This window comes from Battus philenor, unplaced genomic scaffold (genome assembly GCF_028537555.1).
Source record: "Battus philenor isolate CCGP_79_NKW_IND1 unplaced genomic scaffold, ilBatPhil1.0.hap1 SCAF_23, whole genome shotgun sequence".
Lineage (NCBI taxonomy): Eukaryota > Metazoa > Arthropoda > Insecta > Lepidoptera > Papilionidae > Battus > Battus philenor.
Window position 1 is genome coordinate 11,497,379 of NW_027181686.1, and position 23,012 is coordinate 11,520,390.

Genomic DNA, 23,012 nt, shown 5'->3' on the forward strand with positions numbered 1-23,012 from the left:
TATTGTGTGTAAATATCCCACTAGTCACAATTTAAACATGTTAATAATTTTTTATTAATAGTACGAAAAAATTACGTATTTTTGTTAAGTATACCAAGTGTAAATGTTAAGTTACTTATGATGAACATTTACATTATATTGGCAATTGGCTGTTGTTGATTGACAGTAAAGGATACTGTTACTTATAAATATGGTATACTTATATGGTTATGGTATATTAACCCACCCATTGATATGTTTGATAGAATCATATGCCTTGCAGTAGGCTTTTATGGGCTGAAACAAAAACTGATGCAATTCATAGCATTTTTTACAAATCTTTAATTTAATAGCCTAATAATGAACAAAAATGTTCATTTGGCGGTCTTTTCACAATAGCCAATTATTCAGACTTTGCAAAATTTTTAAATATGTACTTTGTATATAGTTTTGTAAACATGATAAAAACATATATTAATGAAGCTGCACAAAGCCTGAATTGGCTAACAGCATAAAATACATTCTCACATACAGTTCTATGCTATAGTGTTTAAATAACACTTTTATATATTTCGTGATGAATGCAAAATATGTATATGTAAGTATACACTCAGTCTATTCACAGTAATTTTTTGTTAAGGGTTCAATTTAGAATCAAGTTAGAGCAGTATTTATCATTAATTTCACTAGATTTGAAGGTTGTGCTGCTTCAAACCTTTAAGGCTGTTTGCTTAGATATACATTTAAAGGACTGACTGGTTAAAGGCTCGGTAAACCTGAATGTAAATGTTGTGACATAAAAAGGGGGATATATATTGAAGATTAAACTGTAGCAGTTAATTTGCCTAGAATATATATTATCAGTCTATTTTTTACTCTGCAACAATGCATACTGGACCAGCACTCTGAATACCAAATTGTCTTTCTATTGTTTGGAGATTTAGCGTAACTAATCCAGAACAATGTGGCTTACAATCTTATATTTATATATTCTATTCATGTTCCGCCTTCAGTCGATCCATTTTAATTTTTGCGACTAGCGCATCTTGAATCTCTGCTAAAACGAATATTTTAAACATTTGGCATAAACTTTGACAATGAGGAAAATGGTATGAATGTCAATTGAGTTCTCCAGGAACTGACAGACATTGCTTTGATGAAACATTAATGAATTTGTACAGATATATGTGTTGGTGTAATATTTAAAACCCTTTATGACTATGACATATGCAAGGTGACATCGACAAAGTACGGGAAGGGGGGGGGGAGGTAGGTCTATGTTCAGCATACATTAGATTACTAGATTTATAATACACAAAAGAAAAAAAACATTATAAATGATAAGACACATATTGTCTCATGCAGATGAAGCATGTCCTGCACCATTTTTCCTTATTATTTGTAATATATTATTATTATTTATATGTGTAAAAGTAGTAAAGAGATGAATATATTGCTCATTTGTCAAATAATGTATGATAAACTCTATACAACAATAAATTGTTATTGAAATAACAAATAATGTAGTGATAATATACTAACAAAAGGTTTTTTTATAAATTCAGATCACAACATGTTATAATTATTTATTTTCCGTCCTTATCTACTTTTTACTACCAGAGGTTACTGGTCTGTCGTATTCCAAAAGAAAAAATACATTAATATAATAGCGATTATATTACACAAGAGAAATGGAAATAGATGTAGAAATTTTAATATATTTTTGTTGACAAATGATCATACATATACATTTACCTGTTTATATATTTTATTATTTACAACCAATCATAATGTATATATCTTTAAATGTAAATGTCAATGACACAAAAAAAAAGGAATTAAGAATTTTGAAATAATGTTTTTGTAAAAGTGAACGCAAAAAACCTTCATTTAGTTTGTAGCTTATGAAGAGTGTTTCACATGAAGGCATTACTTATGGAAAGATTTAAGACAGGGGAGACCAACCTTTTTAACCAACTGGCCAATTTAAATTATAAAATTTTTTGAGACGCCGTACACAATGAAACGCTTATTAATAATTTATAAAACTTTATTTTTAAGATACATTAGAATAAGATAATATATATCTGTAAATTTTAAGGAGATATTCGGCTCCGTTTTTTGATATGGTTCATGATTCAGATATTTTTTATTAATTTTTTCAGTTACATGTACCACCATTTTATTATAATTAATTTTATAACAATGCTTGACGGTCCGCATAAATGTGTTTGTGTTCATTCCTGATTTAGGTGACTTCTTGGTCTAGCCATGTAGATGTAAATAATAACACGAGCGTTAATGTTGTACGGGTCAGGTGTTCCCGGAGCTCCGCAAGCAGCGCGAGGAGCGCGAGCGGTTCAACCGCCTGGGCGCGCGCGTCAAGTCGGAGGCGGAGCTGGAGGAGATCGCGGACGGGCTGCACGAGCAGGAGCACGAGGACAAGAAGATGCGATCGCTCACCGTGGTGCCGCCGCTGCTGCGCGAGCCGCGCACGCCCACGCTGCTCACCAACAGTCAGTACCGCTCAGTGGACAACCTTACCACTCCATTCACACTGTCCCAATGCACTGGACACATTGAATCCAACTCAATTTTTACAAGATCGCTACATTCCTCAAAAAGGCGTGCCAATAAAAATATTTGTATACAATTAAGGTACATGTTCCACATCTCTAAAAAATCGTGTAAGATGAATTAGTGACAAAAGACAAAAAAAATACGTTTTAATTAAAAACGATTAAAATTTGTTAAAAAATTTAAATATACAAATAAAAATAAATTTGAATCTATTTATCCCTATGTGACGTCGGACTGGACTAAAGCGGTTGATTATGGTATTACTCGAATTGTATTTTGTTTATATATTTAGTTAGTTTCTGTAAGCGTTGTCAATATGAGAATTTAAAAACAATTAAGATTCGTGCCAGAGAAAATATTATTATTGGTGCACGGTGTGATTTCAAAAACTTTTAAAAAGAGAAGATAGATACAGTCCAGTGTACTCAAATGGCTCTATCATGTCAGTCTACTGGTTCTGATATTGTTCTTGGTTATGCCATGGCTGATGTTAACCTTATATAACATTCTTCTTCTTCTTGAAGTGCCTCTCCAACTAGTGGAGGTTGGCTATCAGCTTCCTGCTCTCTTCCTTATTTTTGGTTCTGCGTAATAGCTCAGCAGCGCTGGCGATTCCGGTTCACTCTCTAATGTTACGAAGCCACGACTTCTTTCTCCTACCAACCTTCCTTTTACCAGCGACCTTTCCCATCATGATAAGTTGAAGGAGATTGTATTTATTTAATGATAATGCAACTAGTTATTAGATTATATCAATTGTGTCTAATGTTTCTGAAGATGTTGATGCTGTTAGCCCTAAGGCTTTTACAGCTTCATCGGTATTGAGTTCACGGAGCGGAAGGGTCCGTGAACTAGATATATATTAGAAACTAAAAGCTGGTGGGGCGCCTACCAATTGCACGGGGACGCTCGCACGTTGTTAAGGCTCTTCGCGGTAGAGCTTTGACGGGGTGTGTTGCTGGAGTGTGCTTGCGGGTTGGGACGGCAGCGTGGACCACAGGCGAAGAGGGATCTGGATCCAACCACGGGTTGCCCTCGCTGTTCGTGGTTAGGGAGCGGGCGGTCGCTTACTAAAAAAGGGGTGTCGTGGCGTGGTGGATCAATATTGTCACCAAATTACTGAAAATATGTTGAATAGTGCTGTTCGTCTCAATCCATGCCGAGTGACATCTATTTAATTCACTTTATTATTTACTCAAAATACCATCATAACATTGAAGTATATCCATGCATAGTAATTGTCTTGTATTGCAAAACGTCTTGAAAACATTATCTCTTCTGCAATAAGCTGGTTTATTATGTTCAGAAAGGGTCTGTAACTTTTGCATTATTAATGTTTAAATATTTTTGTAGATTGTTTTGTGGAAGAGGAAGATTAAGTTTGTAATTTTAAACTTAAGTTTTAAAACCTATAGTGTACCTATAGCAAAGTTCAACAAGTTTCGTAACTGTGTTCATCATAGCTGAATATATAAGTATATGTATGAATGACTGTTCCGTGAAATAATGAATCTACTGTAGTATAATATGGATTAGACCAGTGTATCGAAACGCGTGGGCCACGCCCCACAGGGGGGCAAAAACACGAGATTAACCCTATCGTTTTAATTTACAAATTATATAAGTTACATCGGGGGGCATAAGTATTTTAGAAAAGCTAAGGAGGGGCATGGCACAAAAAACGTTAAAAGATACTGAGACAATCACACATATTCTAAATATCAGTGTAAGTGTTTAAGACTAAGATACTTGTAAGTTAAAGGATCGTTTATAAGCAGGTGCGTTATGTTCACAGTGCGGTGTATGGACATGGAGACGGAACACAAGGAGCTACAGACGCGAAACGTGTGGTCACAGGCAGAGCGTGAACTGTTCAGGGAGAAGTATCTCCAGCACCCCAAGAACTTCGGCCAGATAGCGTCCTTCCTGCCCAGGAAGAGCGTCAAGGATTGTGTCCGGTGAATATACGAACATCTTAATTGGTGCTGGCTTAATATTGATAACTAGATGATCCCGCAAACGTTTATTGCAAAAAAATATTTTTAATTTTCAATTTAAAAATAAGGGTTGATCGTAGAGGGGTGAAAATTTAGGATTGTGTGTGTTTTTGTATGTTGTATCATAAAAAAATAAAAACAAAAAATTTCGTCAAATAAAAAAAAAATTTTAAGGGTGAACAACCCTTATCACTTAGGGGTATGAAAAATAGATAGTAGCCGATTCTCAGACCTACTAAATACGCATATAAAATTTGGTAAAAATCGGTCAAGCCGTTTCAGAGGAGTTCAAGTTCGAACACCGTGACACGAGAATTTTATATATTAGATAGACAGTTTTTTTTATTTTTTTCTGTTATAAGTAAATTGCAATATGTAAATGTAAATGAAGATATTTTTATGTCGTTACTATTGAATGCGGTTGAGTCGTTATGAACGGGCGCGCTATCGCCACAGGTTCTACTACCTGTCGAAGAAGGCGGAGAACTACAAGCAGCTGCTGCGGAAGCCTCGGCAGCGGCGCTCCACGCGCAACCCGCCGCGGCCCGCGCCCGAGCCCGAGATGCCGTCCGGCGTGCTCACGCGCCTGCAGCGCTCGCAAGGTAAAATATTCCGTCTCGTGTTAGGTACGGTTACTGCCTTTCTGATTGTTAGCCTTCCAGAACTTTCGAGATAATAAAAAAAGAAACCTACGTCAAATTTGAGGCCTGCACAAGTATTTTACGATTTAATATCTACTTGGTCTGTTGTTTGCCGCATACGCATTTATCAGCGGGCTGGCGGGCGGTGCACTTTGTTGCACGACTACCACTGCATGTGCGGAGGTGGCTAAATATTGGTCCTTTTCTTACTTAGTATTGACTTCCGCGAGGTAACGTCTGATTCCATTAAATATCTACTTGGTTGTCGGAATTGGAATTTATTTTTGTTACCTTCTGTACTTTATGCTTTGTATTAGCTTAATCAGAAAGGACTGTTCCGAGTCTGAGGCGTGGTATCTGATAACCATAATCAATGATATTTTTTGAGAATTTGATGTTTATAAATTTCTGTATAGCTTGTATATTTGTCGAGGCTGCCCGTAGAATTTGAAAGCTTTAATATAGTTTTTGAATTGAGATAAGTTTAGTTTCACATATTAGGATAAACGAGAATAATTTTATGGACAAATAAACCTAATAAATTACTTTTAACTATAAATCTTCGCCATGGCAATTAAAAAGTCGTCGTTTCAGAAAGATAAATGTGATGTAATGTCAATAGGATCGTCGGCGCGAGCAGCGGACTCGAAGGAGACATGCGTGGAGGAGATGACGGCGGAACAGCTCAACATGATCCCCGTCCCACCGCAGCCGCAGCCCATGCAGATGGACCAGATGGAGCAGGGCGCGCAGATGCAGGTCATGCAGGGGATGCAGGACATGCAGACGATGCAAGGAACCTCATTACAGGCTATGCAAGGCCTACAGGGGATGCAGTACCAGGAAATGCAGGGCGTTGGGCCGCAGGAACAAGGCATGATGAGCGAGCAGATGATGTCGCAAGGCATGCAGAGCTTACAGAATATGCAAAACATGCAGAACATGCAAAATATGCAGAATATGCAGAACATGCAGAGCATGCAGAATATCCAGTCCATCCAGTCCCCGCATTCCCCGCAGCCTGTGCAACTGATTCAGCCCACCCAGCCGGCCAGGTCAGTTGTTGTGATTTTATACATAATAATAGTTTATATGCTGCAAATGTTGGACGTTTTATGAATCTTCACATAAGGTTACTATTGAAATTCACACAGGGTCCAATTAACTATGATACTTATATTCGGGATTGTGTGCTGGTCAATGATTATCATGTACCGAGCCAGATTTTCAATAGGACCAGTCGAAAGCGGCTTTCATACAGCGTTTTCGTACGATCTTAATGTTTATGCACCTTCTAAGAGTCCACATCAGAAGCGATGAGGTCACCCGGTGAGTAATGGAGAGGGCGATACTAGTAGTTTCGCTGTGAGATCGAAACAGAAATGAGATCCGCTAGAGAATTAACATCACCGATGTAGCTCGAAGAATTGCTCGTCTGAATTGGCAGAAGCTTGAGTGGCGAACATGAGCCTGTAGTAGCAGCTTGAATAGGCCGCCCACTTAGTGGGCCCACGACATAGGTTAGATCGCGTGAAGTCGCTGGATGCAAGCAGCGCAGGAGCAGTCATCATCTCAACCTTTGAGAGAGGCCTGTGCCTTCCAGGGAGCGTCCATCACCTGAAAAGTGTCCACATACCCAGTTTGTGTCCAGCTTCGAGTTTTCCGTTAATTGCTACCTGAAATTATATATTACTAATATTTATTGCTACCTACATGTATCACAGATAATTCTACCATGTTTTTGCAATCTCATTTGGTTTAGTAGTGTTGTAACAACTACTTGTATTATTGCAATAAGTATTAGCGACGTGTACAAACTTTTTTGACAATCAATCAAGTACTATTATAGTAAGCAGTCGTAATTTTAACTAATTTAACATAAATATATTTTGTTATAAATAATATTTTAGCTGTTATAAGGCAGAAAAATGAATAAGGTTGTGTAAATCTCGTGTATACTTTGTCGGATACAAGTAACATAGCGCTCTTTCGAACGCGTTAAGAATTTTAAAGCAATCCGAATATTGTTTACATGTGACTATTTTTCAAAAGCTGCACCAGTTATCCATTATTTTTTCAGGATTGTGTTTTATTCTGGTATCTGGGATTATTTGGTTTCGGTACATGTTGTACTTGGCATTAATTTTTGGTTCCACATGCTTTTACAGTTGGATACCGATATTTTGCGACCGTGTAAACAAATCCTTACCTTATTATGACCAACTAAAGAATTAGTTGCTTATTTTATAATAATAATTAAATCAAAAGAGTGAAGTATAGGATATATGATAAAAGAATGAAATACCTTAACATACGTCTAATGTTACTAGATTACTTATAATGTTTGTATATTATTAAGTAGCTTTTCTGTACAGGGTGACGATTACAGGTATAAAAGCAATAAATGGGTGAATGTATAGCTGATTTGTCAGCAAAAAGGTTTTATACTTTTTTCCAATCATTCAGTGCTATTGTGATAACTCTGAAACTCTATTGAATGAGCATACAACAGTATACATTCATTCTTTTAATGCTTTTACACCTACAACCAATCATGCTGAATTATTTCGGTGTATATGAAATCGTGTAAGCAAACAATGTTTTAAAAAACTGAAAAAAAAAATAACACTCTGTATGAGAGAGTAAACAGCGGCGATGTAAATACGATCGGGATTCACGTGCGGGTATGTCAATATAATGATAGCGTCCGGATGTATCGGTATCGGTGCGTGCGATTGGCGGAGGCGGTCGGCGTCTCGCGGTCGGGCTTTTTAATTACGCCGTGTCAACAGCGATCCCCCCCCGCGCCCCCGCGCATCCTCCCGTACATCACCGCCACCACCCCCCACGTCACCCCGCGCTGCCCCCGCTCTATGAATTATTCACCGATTGCCCCGAGACGAAAGGAATGGTTAGGGTTCCGCGAGCCTGATACAAAAACCCATTGCAAATTTTTTAGGACTTTGAGGAATTCTTTACAATAATTACCTTATAACACGGTACATTAATAACGCGTTTTATATTACGATGTGATGCGGGGATTTACCACGTTTAAATTTTTATACTGCGAAATTTGTAATTTAGATTTGTATGCACATTTTTTTTTCAATATTATATTTTAATCCTTTTATACGATACAAGTTTAAAATGCATTATTTTTACATATTATGAAAATATGCGTACAACGTGTTCGCTTATAACGCGAAACTAATCTACCATGTTATAAGGAGATGAGATTATTATGAAACGCCACCCAGGATTCTTTATCAAAAATTTTAATAAAATTTTCTCAACTTGCAAATAATTTCTTATGTTTTTGATTTATTTTGCTCAGCCGATTCCTTAATTTCACACAAAATTATTTTAAGGCACATTAATCGCATTTTTCGAGTAGTTAATTATTGTTTAATTTTCAGGAATTATTTGTTAATTTACGTACTCTAAATAACTTCATTATTGCCAAAATAATTAACTGATTTCACTTTTCATGAGTTCCTGTCTAAATCATATTGAAATTTGATGTAACCGGTAAAAGTAATGTCTTTTAAATAGTACGGAACCCACGGTATCAGCGGTTTAGATTTCACCGCGCTCGCCGCGGTTCCCGCGGAGTTTTTATCTTGTTTGTAGTTCGCGGACGCTGTGTGTCTTCGAATGGATAAGGAATCGCGTTATGCTCTTTATTCACGGAGTCTAGATTTTTTTCAACTTGTCGTTTGCTCAACTAAGAGAATTGAAGGAAACCGGCTCGCCGATACGTTTTGCACTTAACATCTTTATAATAAAGTACCTGTAGCATGTCTATGAGTGTATGCAGCCGAAGCTGTTTTAATTATTGTCTAATTGAGATGTACTATTTCAAGGTGTCGAGCACAGATGTGGTTTTTAAAATCGATTGTAACATCTCTTATTTGTGGATAATACTCGTAATAATATATACAAAGTATTTGTTTTTATGACATATATTTGAGATTAGATAGTCGATTCGTTACCAGAGGTAGAGGAATGAGATTGCGATCGCAGGTTTTATAAATTCACACTTTGTGTATTAAGTTTATAGGATTGCCACTTCTAACAAAGCAATTCACCAAAGAATGAGCGGTAACATCCTCTGCGTACCATAATACCACACTGCGATCGCAACCTTGTGATTATGGTATATCTTCCACATAGATATCTTAGGGGGAGGCCTATACCTCACTTTACATCGCAACTTAGTTATCACTTATGTAAGCCATGAGAAGAATGGTCAGAATAACATTGAGTTCATCAACTTAAAATAAAAAAACGAGTATTCTATTCGTGTCTTTACTTGTGAGATTAAACCAAAGTCATTTGAATTTTTTGGGTCGTGATCACTTTTACCAGTATGTTAAACACAGTGGTTGTGCAATTCAACTAAGAAATCCTTTACATTGTACTATTGTTGTAACGAGTTTTTATTAATTGTATTTTTTAATTTATTGTATGTTCAGAGATATAGACGTGAGGTTATTGTAAAAACATTCGTTAGCACAATATAAATCACAGTAATGTCTTTAGGAATAATTTTGTAAAGCGTACTGATTTTGTATTCACGCTCTGAGAAGCGTACGTATCAAACTCTGATTATTTTTACTTTCACGTTTTTTAAAATATAATATTTTATGCTGTAATAGCATTTAAAATTTAAAATTTTGAATGTTACTAGTTCTTGTTTGATAAGACTTAAGCTAGCGTGGTGAGCGTAGCGTTTAGTCCCGGCGCTCGACGTCTAATACTTCAGAACGTTTCAAATCCCATCTAAGTAAAAGGTCCAAAAGGCCCGCCGCGCACTCGCCCGCGGGATCACGGGCTCCGCTTTTCATCTGCAGATTAAACTTTTATAATTCACCATTTTTCTCTCTCGACCTCTCTCTAAAACATAGAAGAGCAATATAAGATAATAAGATAAGAATATTGAAGTTATCAAACCCAAAGAACTATAAACTATGATAAATATACACGAAAAACGTGAAAAAGTAATTAAAAATCTAAAAGTCCCTTTCCCCACAATAGGCTAAGGGTGTACGTCAGGCCCTTAAAAAGAGAGGTCTAAAAAAGAAAAGACTATAAAAGATTTCAATTAATTTCTTGCGATTGAAATGTTACCTGCTACACTGTCACCTTAACTTGTCAATCCTTTAGGCCATGTCGGTTGCTTTCGTCGACGGATGTCCTTATTCTTTTTTCGATATTTTAGAGAAATCTCTTAGATAATTCAGTTGCCTTGAGTCTTTAAGTGGAAGACGACGTTTCTTATAAACCTTCAGGCTTTGAAGGATATACGGTCAAGACATTCTGGAGACATGCTCTTTTTAAGGTCTTCGGAAAACCCTGAACGCAGACCGCTTCCGACCGGTCTTATTGGAAATTGGTGGTGTGCTATATCCACGAGTGCCTAATGTCATATAGTTGAATTGATATTAAACGGAGTTTGTTAATAATAGATTATAGAAAAGGTCGACATATGGAAATGTTGTGATTTGTTTACACGGGTACTTTTTGTAAAGGTGTACATGTAACTATTTATTTATATACCTATTTTATTGTCATTGACTACTCAGATGGCATAGGTTAAGCACAGGATGTTTGCGCTGTACTGTCGTTAGTTGCATGTAAACGCATTATTACCTTATTATCGCTGTCCAATGAATACAGGATATTTCGTCCCTGTCGCTTAAAAGTAGTCGTACTAATCCTAATCGGCTAATAAGCTGAGAATAAACGTCGCCTTAAAATACTGTGATACTTCTTCTCAGCTAAGCCATGAAAGAACGTGAGGACCCATAGTTAGACGTCGCAAGCATGTGTCGCTTTGTGAATAGAGATAAGATTCCATCAACATCAATTTATATTTGTAATTAATATATTAACTAGATTTGTAATCTTTCCATAATTTTGAATGTTATTTTTCCATTGATACGTCATTCGTCCTTCCAGTATGTTCCTTAATAGCAAAAGATCGAACAATTTGCCAATAGAATACCGCAAGACGTCTCGCGGGGCGGTGCGGGCGCAGGGGACAAGCGGGAGGGGGTAGGGGGAGGAGGGTATAAAGAAAATATGGAATAATAATGGCGCGATATTCGTGCGTGTGTTGACAATCACTCCCGTGATTATTTGCGCGCGAATCCCGCGGGAGCCGCCGCGCCAGGCCCGGCCGCGCGCTTGTCGATGAACATTTTTATTTATTTTTGTACATAAATTCCAAAATAGTAACTGAATAGTTAATATTTGAATTAAAGGTCAGCATTTATTATTGTATCTAGTTCTAGACGACTGATCGCTGTGGATACTTCTTGCCTCGTATGTGTTACGCTATCTGCGCCAGCCTTCTGCGATGTATGGCGCTTATCCTACGACTCTTTAAATTAGAACTGAACGTTTTTAATTTTTCATTTAAATTGACATCTATTAATAAAAAACTATCTCTCAATTTATTGCCTTCGTTTCAAGCCATATTTGTAACTTGGTTGCCTTCGCTTGAAGCTATATTTGCAACATAGTGAACGCTAATGTACTGCAAGGCGGCCTCCTGTTTCGCGGATATCAGCTACGAACACTACAACGTACAGATTCCGAATGCCGGATGGGCAAAAAGATAGAGGAAAGGAATGTCTCGGCCATGATGCAAGACGAAGGGGAGAGAGAATGCTTCCTCAGCTACTGCAGGAAGGTGGTAATAAATGCAATAAGTAAAAATAAAACGAACACTTTGAACAATAAATAATGTTGCAAAATAAAATAAATTACTAGAATTAAAAAGTCCCTGTCCCACACGAGATAGGGGAACGAGAGGTCCCCAACAGCGGGGACCATTTAAAAAAAAAAAGAACACTACAACGTACGACGTGTATATTAATTTTGGTAAAATCTAATTCAATATAAATTTATATGCAACGTGTACAAAACCGTATCGTCGCTATGTGCACATAATACATTAACGGTTTAGTTGCGTGGAGTACATGTTTTCTATTACAATTTAATTTAAATCAAATATTTATCTATGTACATTAAAACGTGGATAGGTTCAAAATGTACGTTCATTACTGCATTGTAAACAAATTTTAATGAATAATAAACACTGGCATCTGCATATTATATGTCATTTGTAGAGCCACTAAACATAGTTACATTCACCGTCATATATTTCATCTTAATATAGTTTCTATTCCCCCTCTCCCTCCTGTTTCATACCTCAAAAGAGATATATGAAGGCATTTTGCTATTTCATTTGAGTTGGTTTATTGGTCAAGGTAGATTTTTTTGTCTGCTCGTAACCAGACAGATGTCTTCTTTTACTTATTTCATTTCAAAGCCTTAAAGTGTCAGGTCAACATATTAAGGTATCATCGCATATTAACGATAGAATTGTTATTCAAGTGATTCCTTGAAAGCCTAGAATAAATCTATTTCATACATCGTCGCTATATTTAGGATTTTAAAAAAGGTCGTCTACGTCGACAGCGGTGTGACAGGAATGCGTTACTTATACATGAGAAGGTTCTAAAGCTGTTGATGTTCTTTCGTTATTTTATTGTACCTATAACGCGCCCAATGCATTCGAGAAAATCGCGTCTATTTTCCACTTGGCCAGAAATGTCATCGACCGCAAAGAGTCAAGTCCCCAATAACAAGATCTTATCTAAAGAGTAAAATCAATTAATATCTATTATGTGAATTATTGAGGGTAGAATTAATGATTGATATAGATATCGAGATCCTCCCGGCGCATCACTAGTACGCCACTAGCGCCTCCTCCCGGCGCGGCTTGTTTAGATTTTTACGCAAACACCGGGCCGGCCCATCTTTCTAATTGCCTTAATTAAAAGCAACGATCGAGAGGCACACGCTGCCGCTGCCTGAGCCCGAGGGGGTACAAAAAAAAGTTTTTTTTTTTGGGAAGCCAATACTGTCTCTGGCCAATTCTGTTATGGCGCTCTTGTATTATTTAATTGTTGTTTTAAGATCTATCTTGTACAAAAAATAATATAATATTTGCTTGATTAATGCGCGAACACGTATAAAATCAAATCAAAATCCTCATTGAAGATCAACAGTTGTCGCACACGGTACTGTGGTTACGTGGTCCACCCCGTGTTGTGATATTTTTAATTTGACCCCTGGATAGCACAGTTGTTTAAGATTGATTTTATTGGTTGCAAAACATCATAATTTCACTTTTAATAATTAAGTAGGTAATAGGTTTTATTTTTTTTTTAATTTTCTGGCATTGAAGCAATCCGAGATATTTGCTTGACATCATCGATGATTGTTTTTTTTTCTTTCATTCGTAGTTGTGACTCTTACTTCTCTAAATTGCACTGGTCACATCTATACTACATTTTGGACTTTTTTTTGGTCAATATTTACTTGTTTTCTCGTGTTATAGATGTCACATAAACAGAAACAAAATACAGTCAGACAATACCACGCTATCCTCGCTAGTTTAATTTCGTCTCTAGAAAAAGCGATGCTCGAGTGTCTTCCTTTACTTTTCTCTCCGCCAATGCTTTTTGAAGAGATAGTTATGTTTGCCAGGATATATCAACTGATCAAGTGGTTCAGACCCCACAGACATCTTTAAATTGGAGCGCTAAATGCCTAACTATAGACAACCAGTTAGAGTTTTCCTTTCAGGAGTCCGAGTGACTCACGATCTTGGTGACTTTCTGACCTTCTCGAGCTTATTAACTAAAAACTAGGTGCTGTTAGGGTTCTGCCATAATCAAAATACGGACACTGTAAGTGCTTCTAAGGCAAAGAATTAAAAAAAAGACACGTGTGTCGATATTCTTGCGGAATAGCAAGAATGTCGAAGTCATAAGGTCAGGAGGTGCACACCGGCCGAGCTGTGTGCAATCCCCCACGCCACCCGACCCTGATTTACCCCTCCCCCCCGCATTCATTGGCCGAATTTTAATGACGAACAAATACGGGACCCGCCACGGAGCCGGTTAAGCTCGCCTCTCGATAACGGGTCGGCAGAGAGTGTAAACAAGCTTATTTTCTTCGCACACACGTGTAACTGGAACATGTACTTTATATATACATACACACACACACAAATAAATAAATATAAATATACACATATACCTACATACTTCTCTTGACGTACCAATAATTCACATTTAGGTTTAAGGAACAAATATAACATTATAAAGGATGATCGTTTTTAGGCATAAAAGCTAAATGTATCGCTCATTTGTTGACCTGTTCTCAAATTAGCGTTTAGGTTTATTATGTTATCGATTTACAAATAAGTAATGTTCTACTGTCACCTATTCGATGAGTCGTGCTTTTTTAATAATTAGCAAGGCCTTTACGAAAACGTTTCAATAATAAACAATAAACAGAGTTGTAATTCAGCGGAGGCGGGCTGGTTAATCAGGATACGGTGGTTAGATCGCAAACAGGGCCGCGTCGCGGGGCGCGGGGGCGGGGGGCACTGTAAACATAATTAGCTCAATTCACCACTCTTTTAATTATCCATTCACCCCGCGGCTCATCCCGCGAGCGCCAGGGGCGGGCGCACCGCCCCGCTCCGCCCCGCGCCGCCCCGCCACCTGCGGTCACGTTAAATAACTTTGCAAATATTATAGCGCTCCTTATGCCGCACTAAAAAGTTTAATTATTCAACATCCCTCAGATTTCACTCAACGTTAAACTACGAAGATTTACTTTACTGTATTTTATACTTACGTATACGCCCTAACAGTTTACGGTACCCCTGTTTAAAATTAAAAGTACTTTCTGTATAATCAATACATCAACTAAATATACAAATATTACAAAATTCAAAACGAATTTGAAAAGTAAATTTGCGAAAAAGGCTTATTATTATAATTATTATTTATTAAACTACGATTATTCAATAAAATGTAATTGACAAGAATCCTTGACAATGATATCGCTTGTTTTGAGAAAAATTAAGACAAATATAGTATGTATAAATCTGTATTTTTAAACATTATTAAAACGTGTTGTTGTGGAGATTCTTCTGCTTCTTCTTCACGACTCTATCACCTTACGAAGCGGAGCAGAATCCAAAATAAAATGGATTAAAAAAGTAGCAGATAAACTAGAATCTTGTTAAAACCATTAATGTTAAATAAATGAATTTTATCGTTATCTTTACAATAACACCAAGGTCGCGAAAAATCACTGGACGCGAGCTGTGCAAGACAGATCATTGTTGCAGTCTGCGGCTAAAATGAATTGCTTAAATATATATTGTTAAATTACCCACAGCTCCAAATCTTTCATCATATAAATTATAGTAGATCCTTTTTCATTAGTTTACCGAATATGGGATTTCAATCCTCCCCATAAAAGATTTCAACGCATGTACTTTTCTCACGCGACCGCGTAGCAGTCGACTCGACACACATCGGGTTCGTTATAAGTATCGCAATGTACTGCATTGTGAAGGTTTAATATTAGAATGATAATACATTTGTGAAAGGAATCGCTTGAAAACTGAATTTCTAGCCTCTTAAGTCAGAAAGGCAACTTTCGTACTTTTAAGTTGAAGTAGGTCAATTTTAATTGCATTTTCTATTATATTCTCTCTATGTGGTATTTTCATCGTTACGTATTCAGGTGCTATAAACGGTTAAAGTGGGTAAAACACCAAGACGATAACCTAATGTTTGAAAAGGAGTCCGTAAAAAATATTTAAAAGGAGGTACAGCATCTCACGTGTTCCGAGAAACACCCCAGACTACACCGTGTTGGTTTTTTACCTTAAATACTAAGTATAGTTTTATTTCCTAAATTTTGTAACGAATTATCTACTTTGATGTTAATACTCATTATTTTTATACCGTTCCAGACCAGGATCATCCTTCGTTCTTGATTTTTACCTTCCATTTTAAAGCGTTTTTTTTCAAAGAGTACTTTGATATAACAAGTATAAACCCTCGGTAGTTTTTTTGTGCTATTTATTATCGAACTGTTTTTTATAATATTAAATAATTAAAAGAACATTCTTCTAGTTTGGTTTATTGTTACAAAGGCCGGAAGGGAACAGAACGCCACCGTTACCGCCGTCACCACCGCCGGCTTCGTCAGCACCTCCCGCGCCTCTCGCTGCCACCAGCACAGCGGTCAGCACCATCACGTGCACAGCCACGGGGGCCATCGTGTGCTCCAGCAACACTAGCGCGGCGCTCAGCACCGTCACCATCACCGTTACACCTGCCAGTGCGCCTGTTGGCAGCCCTGCGCCACCGGCTAGTGGAGCGACGAGCCTTGGCACAGGCACGAGTGCGATATGTACGAGCAGCACGGGCCCGAGCGGCACCACCACAAGCGGTACGACTACAAGCGGCACGGGCGTAAGCAGCCCGACGCCAGAGGCGCAACCGGCGGCAGATGCGCCTCCGACTTCAACCCCAGCGTCCACCGCAGCATCCGCGCCCCCACCGGCCACCACGCCCTCCAGCTCCACGTACAGCGTCGCGCCCACCAGCGTCATTACCGTACGTATGCGAAAATTATGATTGAAACGAGACAGTAAAAGGTTTTAAAGTCGTGATTGTAATTTGTCAGCAAATTTAATGAAAACCTTCGTGTCCATGTCAGCTTCTTTATCAAACCGGCGTCCATGCCATATACTGAATGATAACAAGAAACCAGATTAAATGTAGAGAATTTTAAAATAGTTTAACTTGATTCTAGTTTATATCAAAGTGAGGAGTTCATCACTTTTCTCATGATGTACGGGAGTGATTAATAAAGTGTTGTGATACGTATAAATAAATATTTATGAATTGTATACATATCAAAGTATTTAACTTGCTTGTTATAAGCTCGTGTTTGAAGTTGTAGTTGGAATATAAATAATTGTCAGTGAGTGTGATGGCTAATGCTTTGATGTTGGTTGCGCAGACGTCAACGTCAGCGAGCTTGTCGCTGGCGCCAGTGGTGGTGGCGGTCACGTGCGCGGAAACCGCACCGGCTGCTCCAGCACCTACACCGGTACCGGCGTCGGCACCTACCACAGCGCCCGCGAGCTCCGGCAGCGCGCCGCCCACGCCGCAACCCGCGCAGCCGCCCACGCCCACGCAGCCGCCGCCCACTCCCGAGCCCGGTCAGTCATTTATTTAGACACTTACATATTTCATTAGCTTATTCTGTCATTCTGTCAACCGTAGTTGTTAGCCTTTACGATTTCAACAGCTTGGAGCTAGGAGACTCTAAATGGCGAGTGAAGAAACCGCAACATAATCACAATTGTTTTGTTTTATAAGATGAATCTTGCACGTCTGAAAGGAGGCGTGAACTTTTTTAACTACTCATTTTCATAAATCAAAGTCTGCGTCCGAAAAACACCGCTGCCGCGCTCGCAAGCTGAAATGTTTTTAAGCTAGTTCGATGGTCTTTTGCAGAGAACTTAAGAATGCTATAGTTTTGGTACAAACACCACCAACACGTCAGCGTTCAATGGTCGTATCATAGGACATTAATAACGTCGTAGCATTTATTCAAGCAGCTTGAAAGACCTTAAAGTAGGTTGATCTTTTTTCTCTTTTAAGGCATTTTAATCTTCTACAGCTAAATACTGCAATGTTTTAAATGAGATTATTCATACAGTTGCTGCGATAAAATATGTTAACACTCGGGTATTGTCCTTGAGGCAAAGTACGGTTTCTCAAATTTTTTGCAATATTTTCAATGTTTTGTTTTCTATTTCTATACGTATACATACTTAACAAAGGTTTCATCGATACAAGCTTCTCGAGAACCTTATGTACTTTTGTCAACGTAACTTTTATTTAGCAGGGTTATCATTTAAATTCACAACAACCAGAAAAAACTAGTTTGTTTTTCAAAAATTTTAAGTGTTTTAGTTGTAAGGATTGAAGCCGTACGGTTCGACAAGATTATTTCAAACTTAATAAAAACGATCGATATTGTATAGGAAAGTACTTCGCTACAAGATTATGTATTAAATATATCTACTATGTAACGAAATATGTATGTATGTGTATATATTTATATAATAAGTTTATTATCACTTTTTTTTATCCCAACATTTACACACCTGCCTACAGGTTATTTTTACAAACGTCTGGCTTAGTGTTTCCCAATGTGAGGCTCACGTCCCACACAGGGGCAATTTGATTTTGAAGGCGGTAAATTTAGAGGTCAATTTACCCCTTTCGCTTTAACATAAAATATATTACATAAGGCTTAGATGGGATATGACCTAAAAAAGATTGCGAAATACTGGTATGGCTTAACTAAGAGAACTCTTATAAGGTATCAAGTTCGCCATTAAATGATGTTTAAAAATTAGTTATAATTTTCTAAAACTCAATGTCACTATTTACTAGACAGCCATTAATATTTTTAGGTAAATAATTATAATTGATTCCTATTATCTTCATACATATGCAATCATGATTGTAGTTAGTTTTATAATAGTCTATGTAGTAAAAACATATTCTTGATCGTGGTCTAAGCAATCGGGGTTTATAAAGGTCGATGTGGTAGTCCCTCCTCACTGGACGATTTTGTAATGGCCCTCTCTTGATCTTTTAGCCGCAAAAAGCATTTAAAACACTTGAGGAATTAAAGGTTGTCGATACTTACTGGAGAAGCTAATTATTGTGAAGCACTCTTTGTAAAACTATGTATATGTTCATTGTTGGTTTTGTTCAATCGGGGCTTGCAGTCCCAAACCCTCTGAGAAGTATCGCATATCAGTGACAGCACGTGAAGCTAATTTAACTGATGTGTTAATCGCAAAATGCCGCGCGCTCCGTCGACACTTGACGTCTGCAGCCGCTGCAATTTCCTTTGATTTTTATAACGTTTCTCGAGTTATTTGATAGAACGAGCAAAATCTCTAACAAAGATTAGATTCACAGAGTATAGGCGATGGTAAATTTAATATTTCTCCCACTGTTGGCTATTCACTATAGATTGTTTATTGGACTATTGTCGTATTAAAATCCTTATCACGTCTAAATTTTTTATGCAGAACTTCTTAATAAATGTTAACCGTTCACCGTCGGTTATCTTGCGTTGATAAGGTATAAATGCAGTGTTACGCGGTGTTTAAGACGTGTATGCGGGGATAGAGGTTGTACGAATAATAACTAAATGTTGAATTCACTTTCAAACGTTGTTTACTTCTGGTCAAACAAAAGAAAATATGTTTATGAATAATCTTCACCGTGAATCAAATAACACGTCGTAATATTTAAAGTTTTATTTAACAATTGCAATGATATAATTAAATTAACCTACGGGCGAGCGCTCAGGCGGTGGAGGTGGAGGGCTCGGGGTCCTCCTTGTCGTCCTCGCCGGCGTGGCAGCGCTTGCGGTGCTTGTGCACGAAGTAGTAGGAGGGGAACTTGGAGCCGCAGGTCTTGCACGGGTAGTAGTGGAGCGCGGGCCGCGGCTTGCGGTGGCGGCATGCCCACTCGCGCTCGCCGCTGCCCGCGCGCCACGCGGCGTTGGGCACGCGGCTGAAGCGCACCGGGCCGTCGCAGGAAGCCACATCCAGCACGGCGCCGCCGGGGCCCGCGCGGCGCCCGCTGCCGGTTGGCTCGGGCGCCTCCACATGCTCCACGTCCAGCTCGCTGGAGGTGCTGGAGCCGGGCGAGCGCGGCGGCGGGCTGGCGGGCGGCGACGGCGCGCGCGCTCGCCGCGGTACAGGACGGTGCGCGCCGGGCGGCGGCGCGGGCCGCGCCACGCACGGGCTCGGGCCCAGCCACGCGCGGTACAGGGACAACATGCTCTCGCGGCCGCCGCTCGGCGACTGGGCGCCGCCCGCTCGCCGCTCGCTTATATACGGGCCCGCCGCCGAGACGCGGCTTCGCTTTATTTGCGTGTTTATTTTGTTATAATTGGTCGCGAACACGCGGGAATACCTCGGGAGCTTTACATCACCGAACGAGCGCGCCCCGTATCAAATATTTAAAAATAATTAAGCAAATTAGCTAAACTCTTTGTCGGCGAGCGCAGTTTAATTTGAAGAAAAGGGTCGCGGGCATTAACAATTCATTCAAAACAAACCTCCGTAAGAACCAGCGCGTATTCAATATCCATAATTGGAATCCGCGCTCCGCGACCAGCGGCGCTGTGCGCTCGTCTCCACTTCTTAGTCTCTAACAGGAATTTCGCTTCACCGCGTAGAAGGTTCAATTCCCAACACTGTTACATAGTGAACTAGAAAAGTAAGCCGAAACCAAATGTTAAAGTTTGATTTGGACGTCTTACTTAAGATGTTATTTATTCTCATCTCATCAGACCAAAGACTTAATATATCGATATGTTTTTATTTTCGAACATAAAAAATTCTATAAAAACACGTGTACAGGCACAACGCGAACTGGCTTTTAAGTCACTTCATATAACGCTAAGGACGAACAGCTGAAAGGCCCGATATGTAAAAGGGTTCCCCGGGAGGCCCACGAGCTTTGCTACTTTAAAAAGGTCTTAGGCTAGGTGCTCTTAGGGTCTCCTCTTCAAACAACAGCAATTCTTCGGTCCAAAAAAATAAACTAATAGGTTTCGACGGAGAGTGCACACATTTATTTGTCACAAGCAAAGTTTTCAATGATCGTCCCCTCTACTAGATCAGGTCCCTATGTAACGAGCAGCCTTTTCAAGGGATTCCAGATGTAACTCTTGATATAGATTACTTAAGAAAAAGATAGAGAGGCATCTGGTAAACACAATTTTTGTCAACATTCATCAGTCAGTGTTATTATATCAAGAATGAGGATATTGACGTTTCTCGTCAGGCCTTGACGCAAATGAATATAAACCTCGCTCGCCAATGTTCTCTGATCAAATATTCCGTTTAAAGTTCACGAGCTCGGCGACAATGAGCGCGGCTCATTAACGCACGGAGCCTCGGCGCCGGGACGCTTTGAGGAGTCGGCGTTTGCCGCGCCCCCGCTGGGGACCAGCTCGCTTCTGTCCCGCGGCCTGGAACAACTGCAATCTGCATAATTAATACATCCGCACTCGAATTGCAAACTCAATTGGCGTCTAAGTGCTCCGGTTGACGCAGACGAAACGGTGCGGTGTTAAAAGGACAGTTTTTTCAGGCGCTTGTTGAAGAAATCGTCTCTTGATTGGCAGTTTCTTTTCAAACTGATATACTGAATATATTTTTCATCGTTCGACTTCGTTTTAGACCACCGCCAAAGGAGTTTCGTTGTTAAGATTCCCAAAGTACTGCTTCTTCCTAGAAAAAATATTATTTCTTTTACCCAAAAAAATGTTATTTCTTTGTGGGCATACGCTTTTTCAATACATTGTCGTGCAATGCAAAAGTGCATAAATAAGTACATCAAATGAAAACTTAATCCTACCAGTGTTTAAAGGATATATTAATGATAATATTGATACTAGATGACTAGAACCCAACTGACTTTTGTGTTTATGTGGGCACTTCACCATATTTTGGCATAAAGTATACTAAGTGCAAAAAATCCACAATAAATTTTAGATCTGCCACTGTAGTGATTTAAATCAAAAAAGTATTATTGAAAAAAGTACCTTATTCTGTTCAAGAATACTAGACTAATGTTATTGCGTGTGTAATTAAATGTTGTTAATACTCAGGAACGTAATTATTGTCGCACTCTTTATAAAACTATATTTGTAAAGAGCAACTGTTGAGTTGAAAACTGCCTTCCGAGCTGGTGGTAGCTTCCTGTAGGGACAATAATGCCTACATTTTATATTCATTGGCGATTAAATAAAACAAGAAAAATTTTGATTTTGTAATGAATGGGTGAACTCGGCTGCCTAAAGCCTTGCCGTCTAGGTTAGTTTAGTAAATTTGCAGCTATGTTTATTAATAGATAATATTTTTGTAGCAAAACACACCAGTTAATATGTATAGATTCGTGTTTTAAATACTTACTGCGTTGAAGTTATACAGACAGACGTTCCAATTATAAAATAGTCAATATTAAACGTCAATACTTCCGATATATAGAAATTGTACGCCAGTCTGTTTCGCAGACACAACCCAACACTTAGAAAAGCAATTCATATGATACTCTTTTTAAAAGTAGCGCGATAGTAATCGAATAACTGACTGGATATTTTAACTGCTTGGCCTAAAAATTTTTCTATGACACTACAGTTATGAAAGGTATTTTTAAAAACTAAAATATCTTGTGAAAATTCACGAAGTATAGTTCGTTTGTCTGTAAAAATCTATGAGCATAAAAATCAACGCTTCATAATTTTCAATCGGCGGTATTGAGGACTTGTTCCCTGAGCTCCCGAGGGATGTTCCGGAACGGTCCGGCACTCCTCCCGGCTCCTCCGACTCTGCATCCATGCCGTCTCATTGTTCCTTATTCAAACAAATCTTTTAAATCAAACGGAATTGTCATCAAATATTGCCATGCATTCGAAATTCAACCGGAATCTATACATTATTTTTTACGTTTAATATTTTAGTGAAATGTGATTTGTATTGTAGTTTGACATTATTAAGGTATATTTGATACATAAAGCTTATAATTGTATTAAAGGTTATATATGAGATAAATATACCTAGGATAAGTTTCACGCAGGGTTTCACGTGACAATTTATGACATGAAAAAAATATAAAATAGACTCTGTGCCATCATCATTTTCACCTGGCAGCAGTATACGTATATTTACATATATAAATATATGACATTTTGATTTGTCTTGATTTATAGAAAGTACTTTGCAAGGCTTATTCGATAAAATAAACATTAGTTTCATTTAAAGTGTACGCGGTCGGTCTACGAATGAAAGGTTGCGTAGGTAAAAGCCTTCATT

At 38.5% G+C, this 23,012-nt stretch overlaps 1 protein-coding gene across 7 annotated transcripts in view; it reads left to right on the top strand.

The window, feature by feature from the left end:
- The window catches only part of Smr (Smrter), a 208,524-nt gene that overhangs the window by 165,950 nt on the left and 19,562 nt on the right, over window positions 1–23,012 (top strand). For all 7 annotated transcript variants that reach the window (XM_068767609.1, XM_068767611.1, XM_068767610.1 and 4 more), the window contains 6 exons: window positions 2,297–2,495; window positions 4,355–4,517; window positions 5,013–5,158; window positions 5,820–6,252; window positions 16,236–16,701; window positions 17,111–17,312. In XM_068767609.1, the coding sequence (XP_068623710.1) occupies window positions 2,297–2,495; window positions 4,355–4,517; window positions 5,013–5,158; window positions 5,820–6,252; window positions 16,236–16,701; window positions 17,111–17,312 (1,609 nt within the window). The remainder of the gene's footprint in view (window positions 1–2,296; window positions 2,496–4,354; window positions 4,518–5,012; window positions 5,159–5,819; window positions 6,253–16,235; window positions 16,702–17,110; window positions 17,313–23,012) is intronic.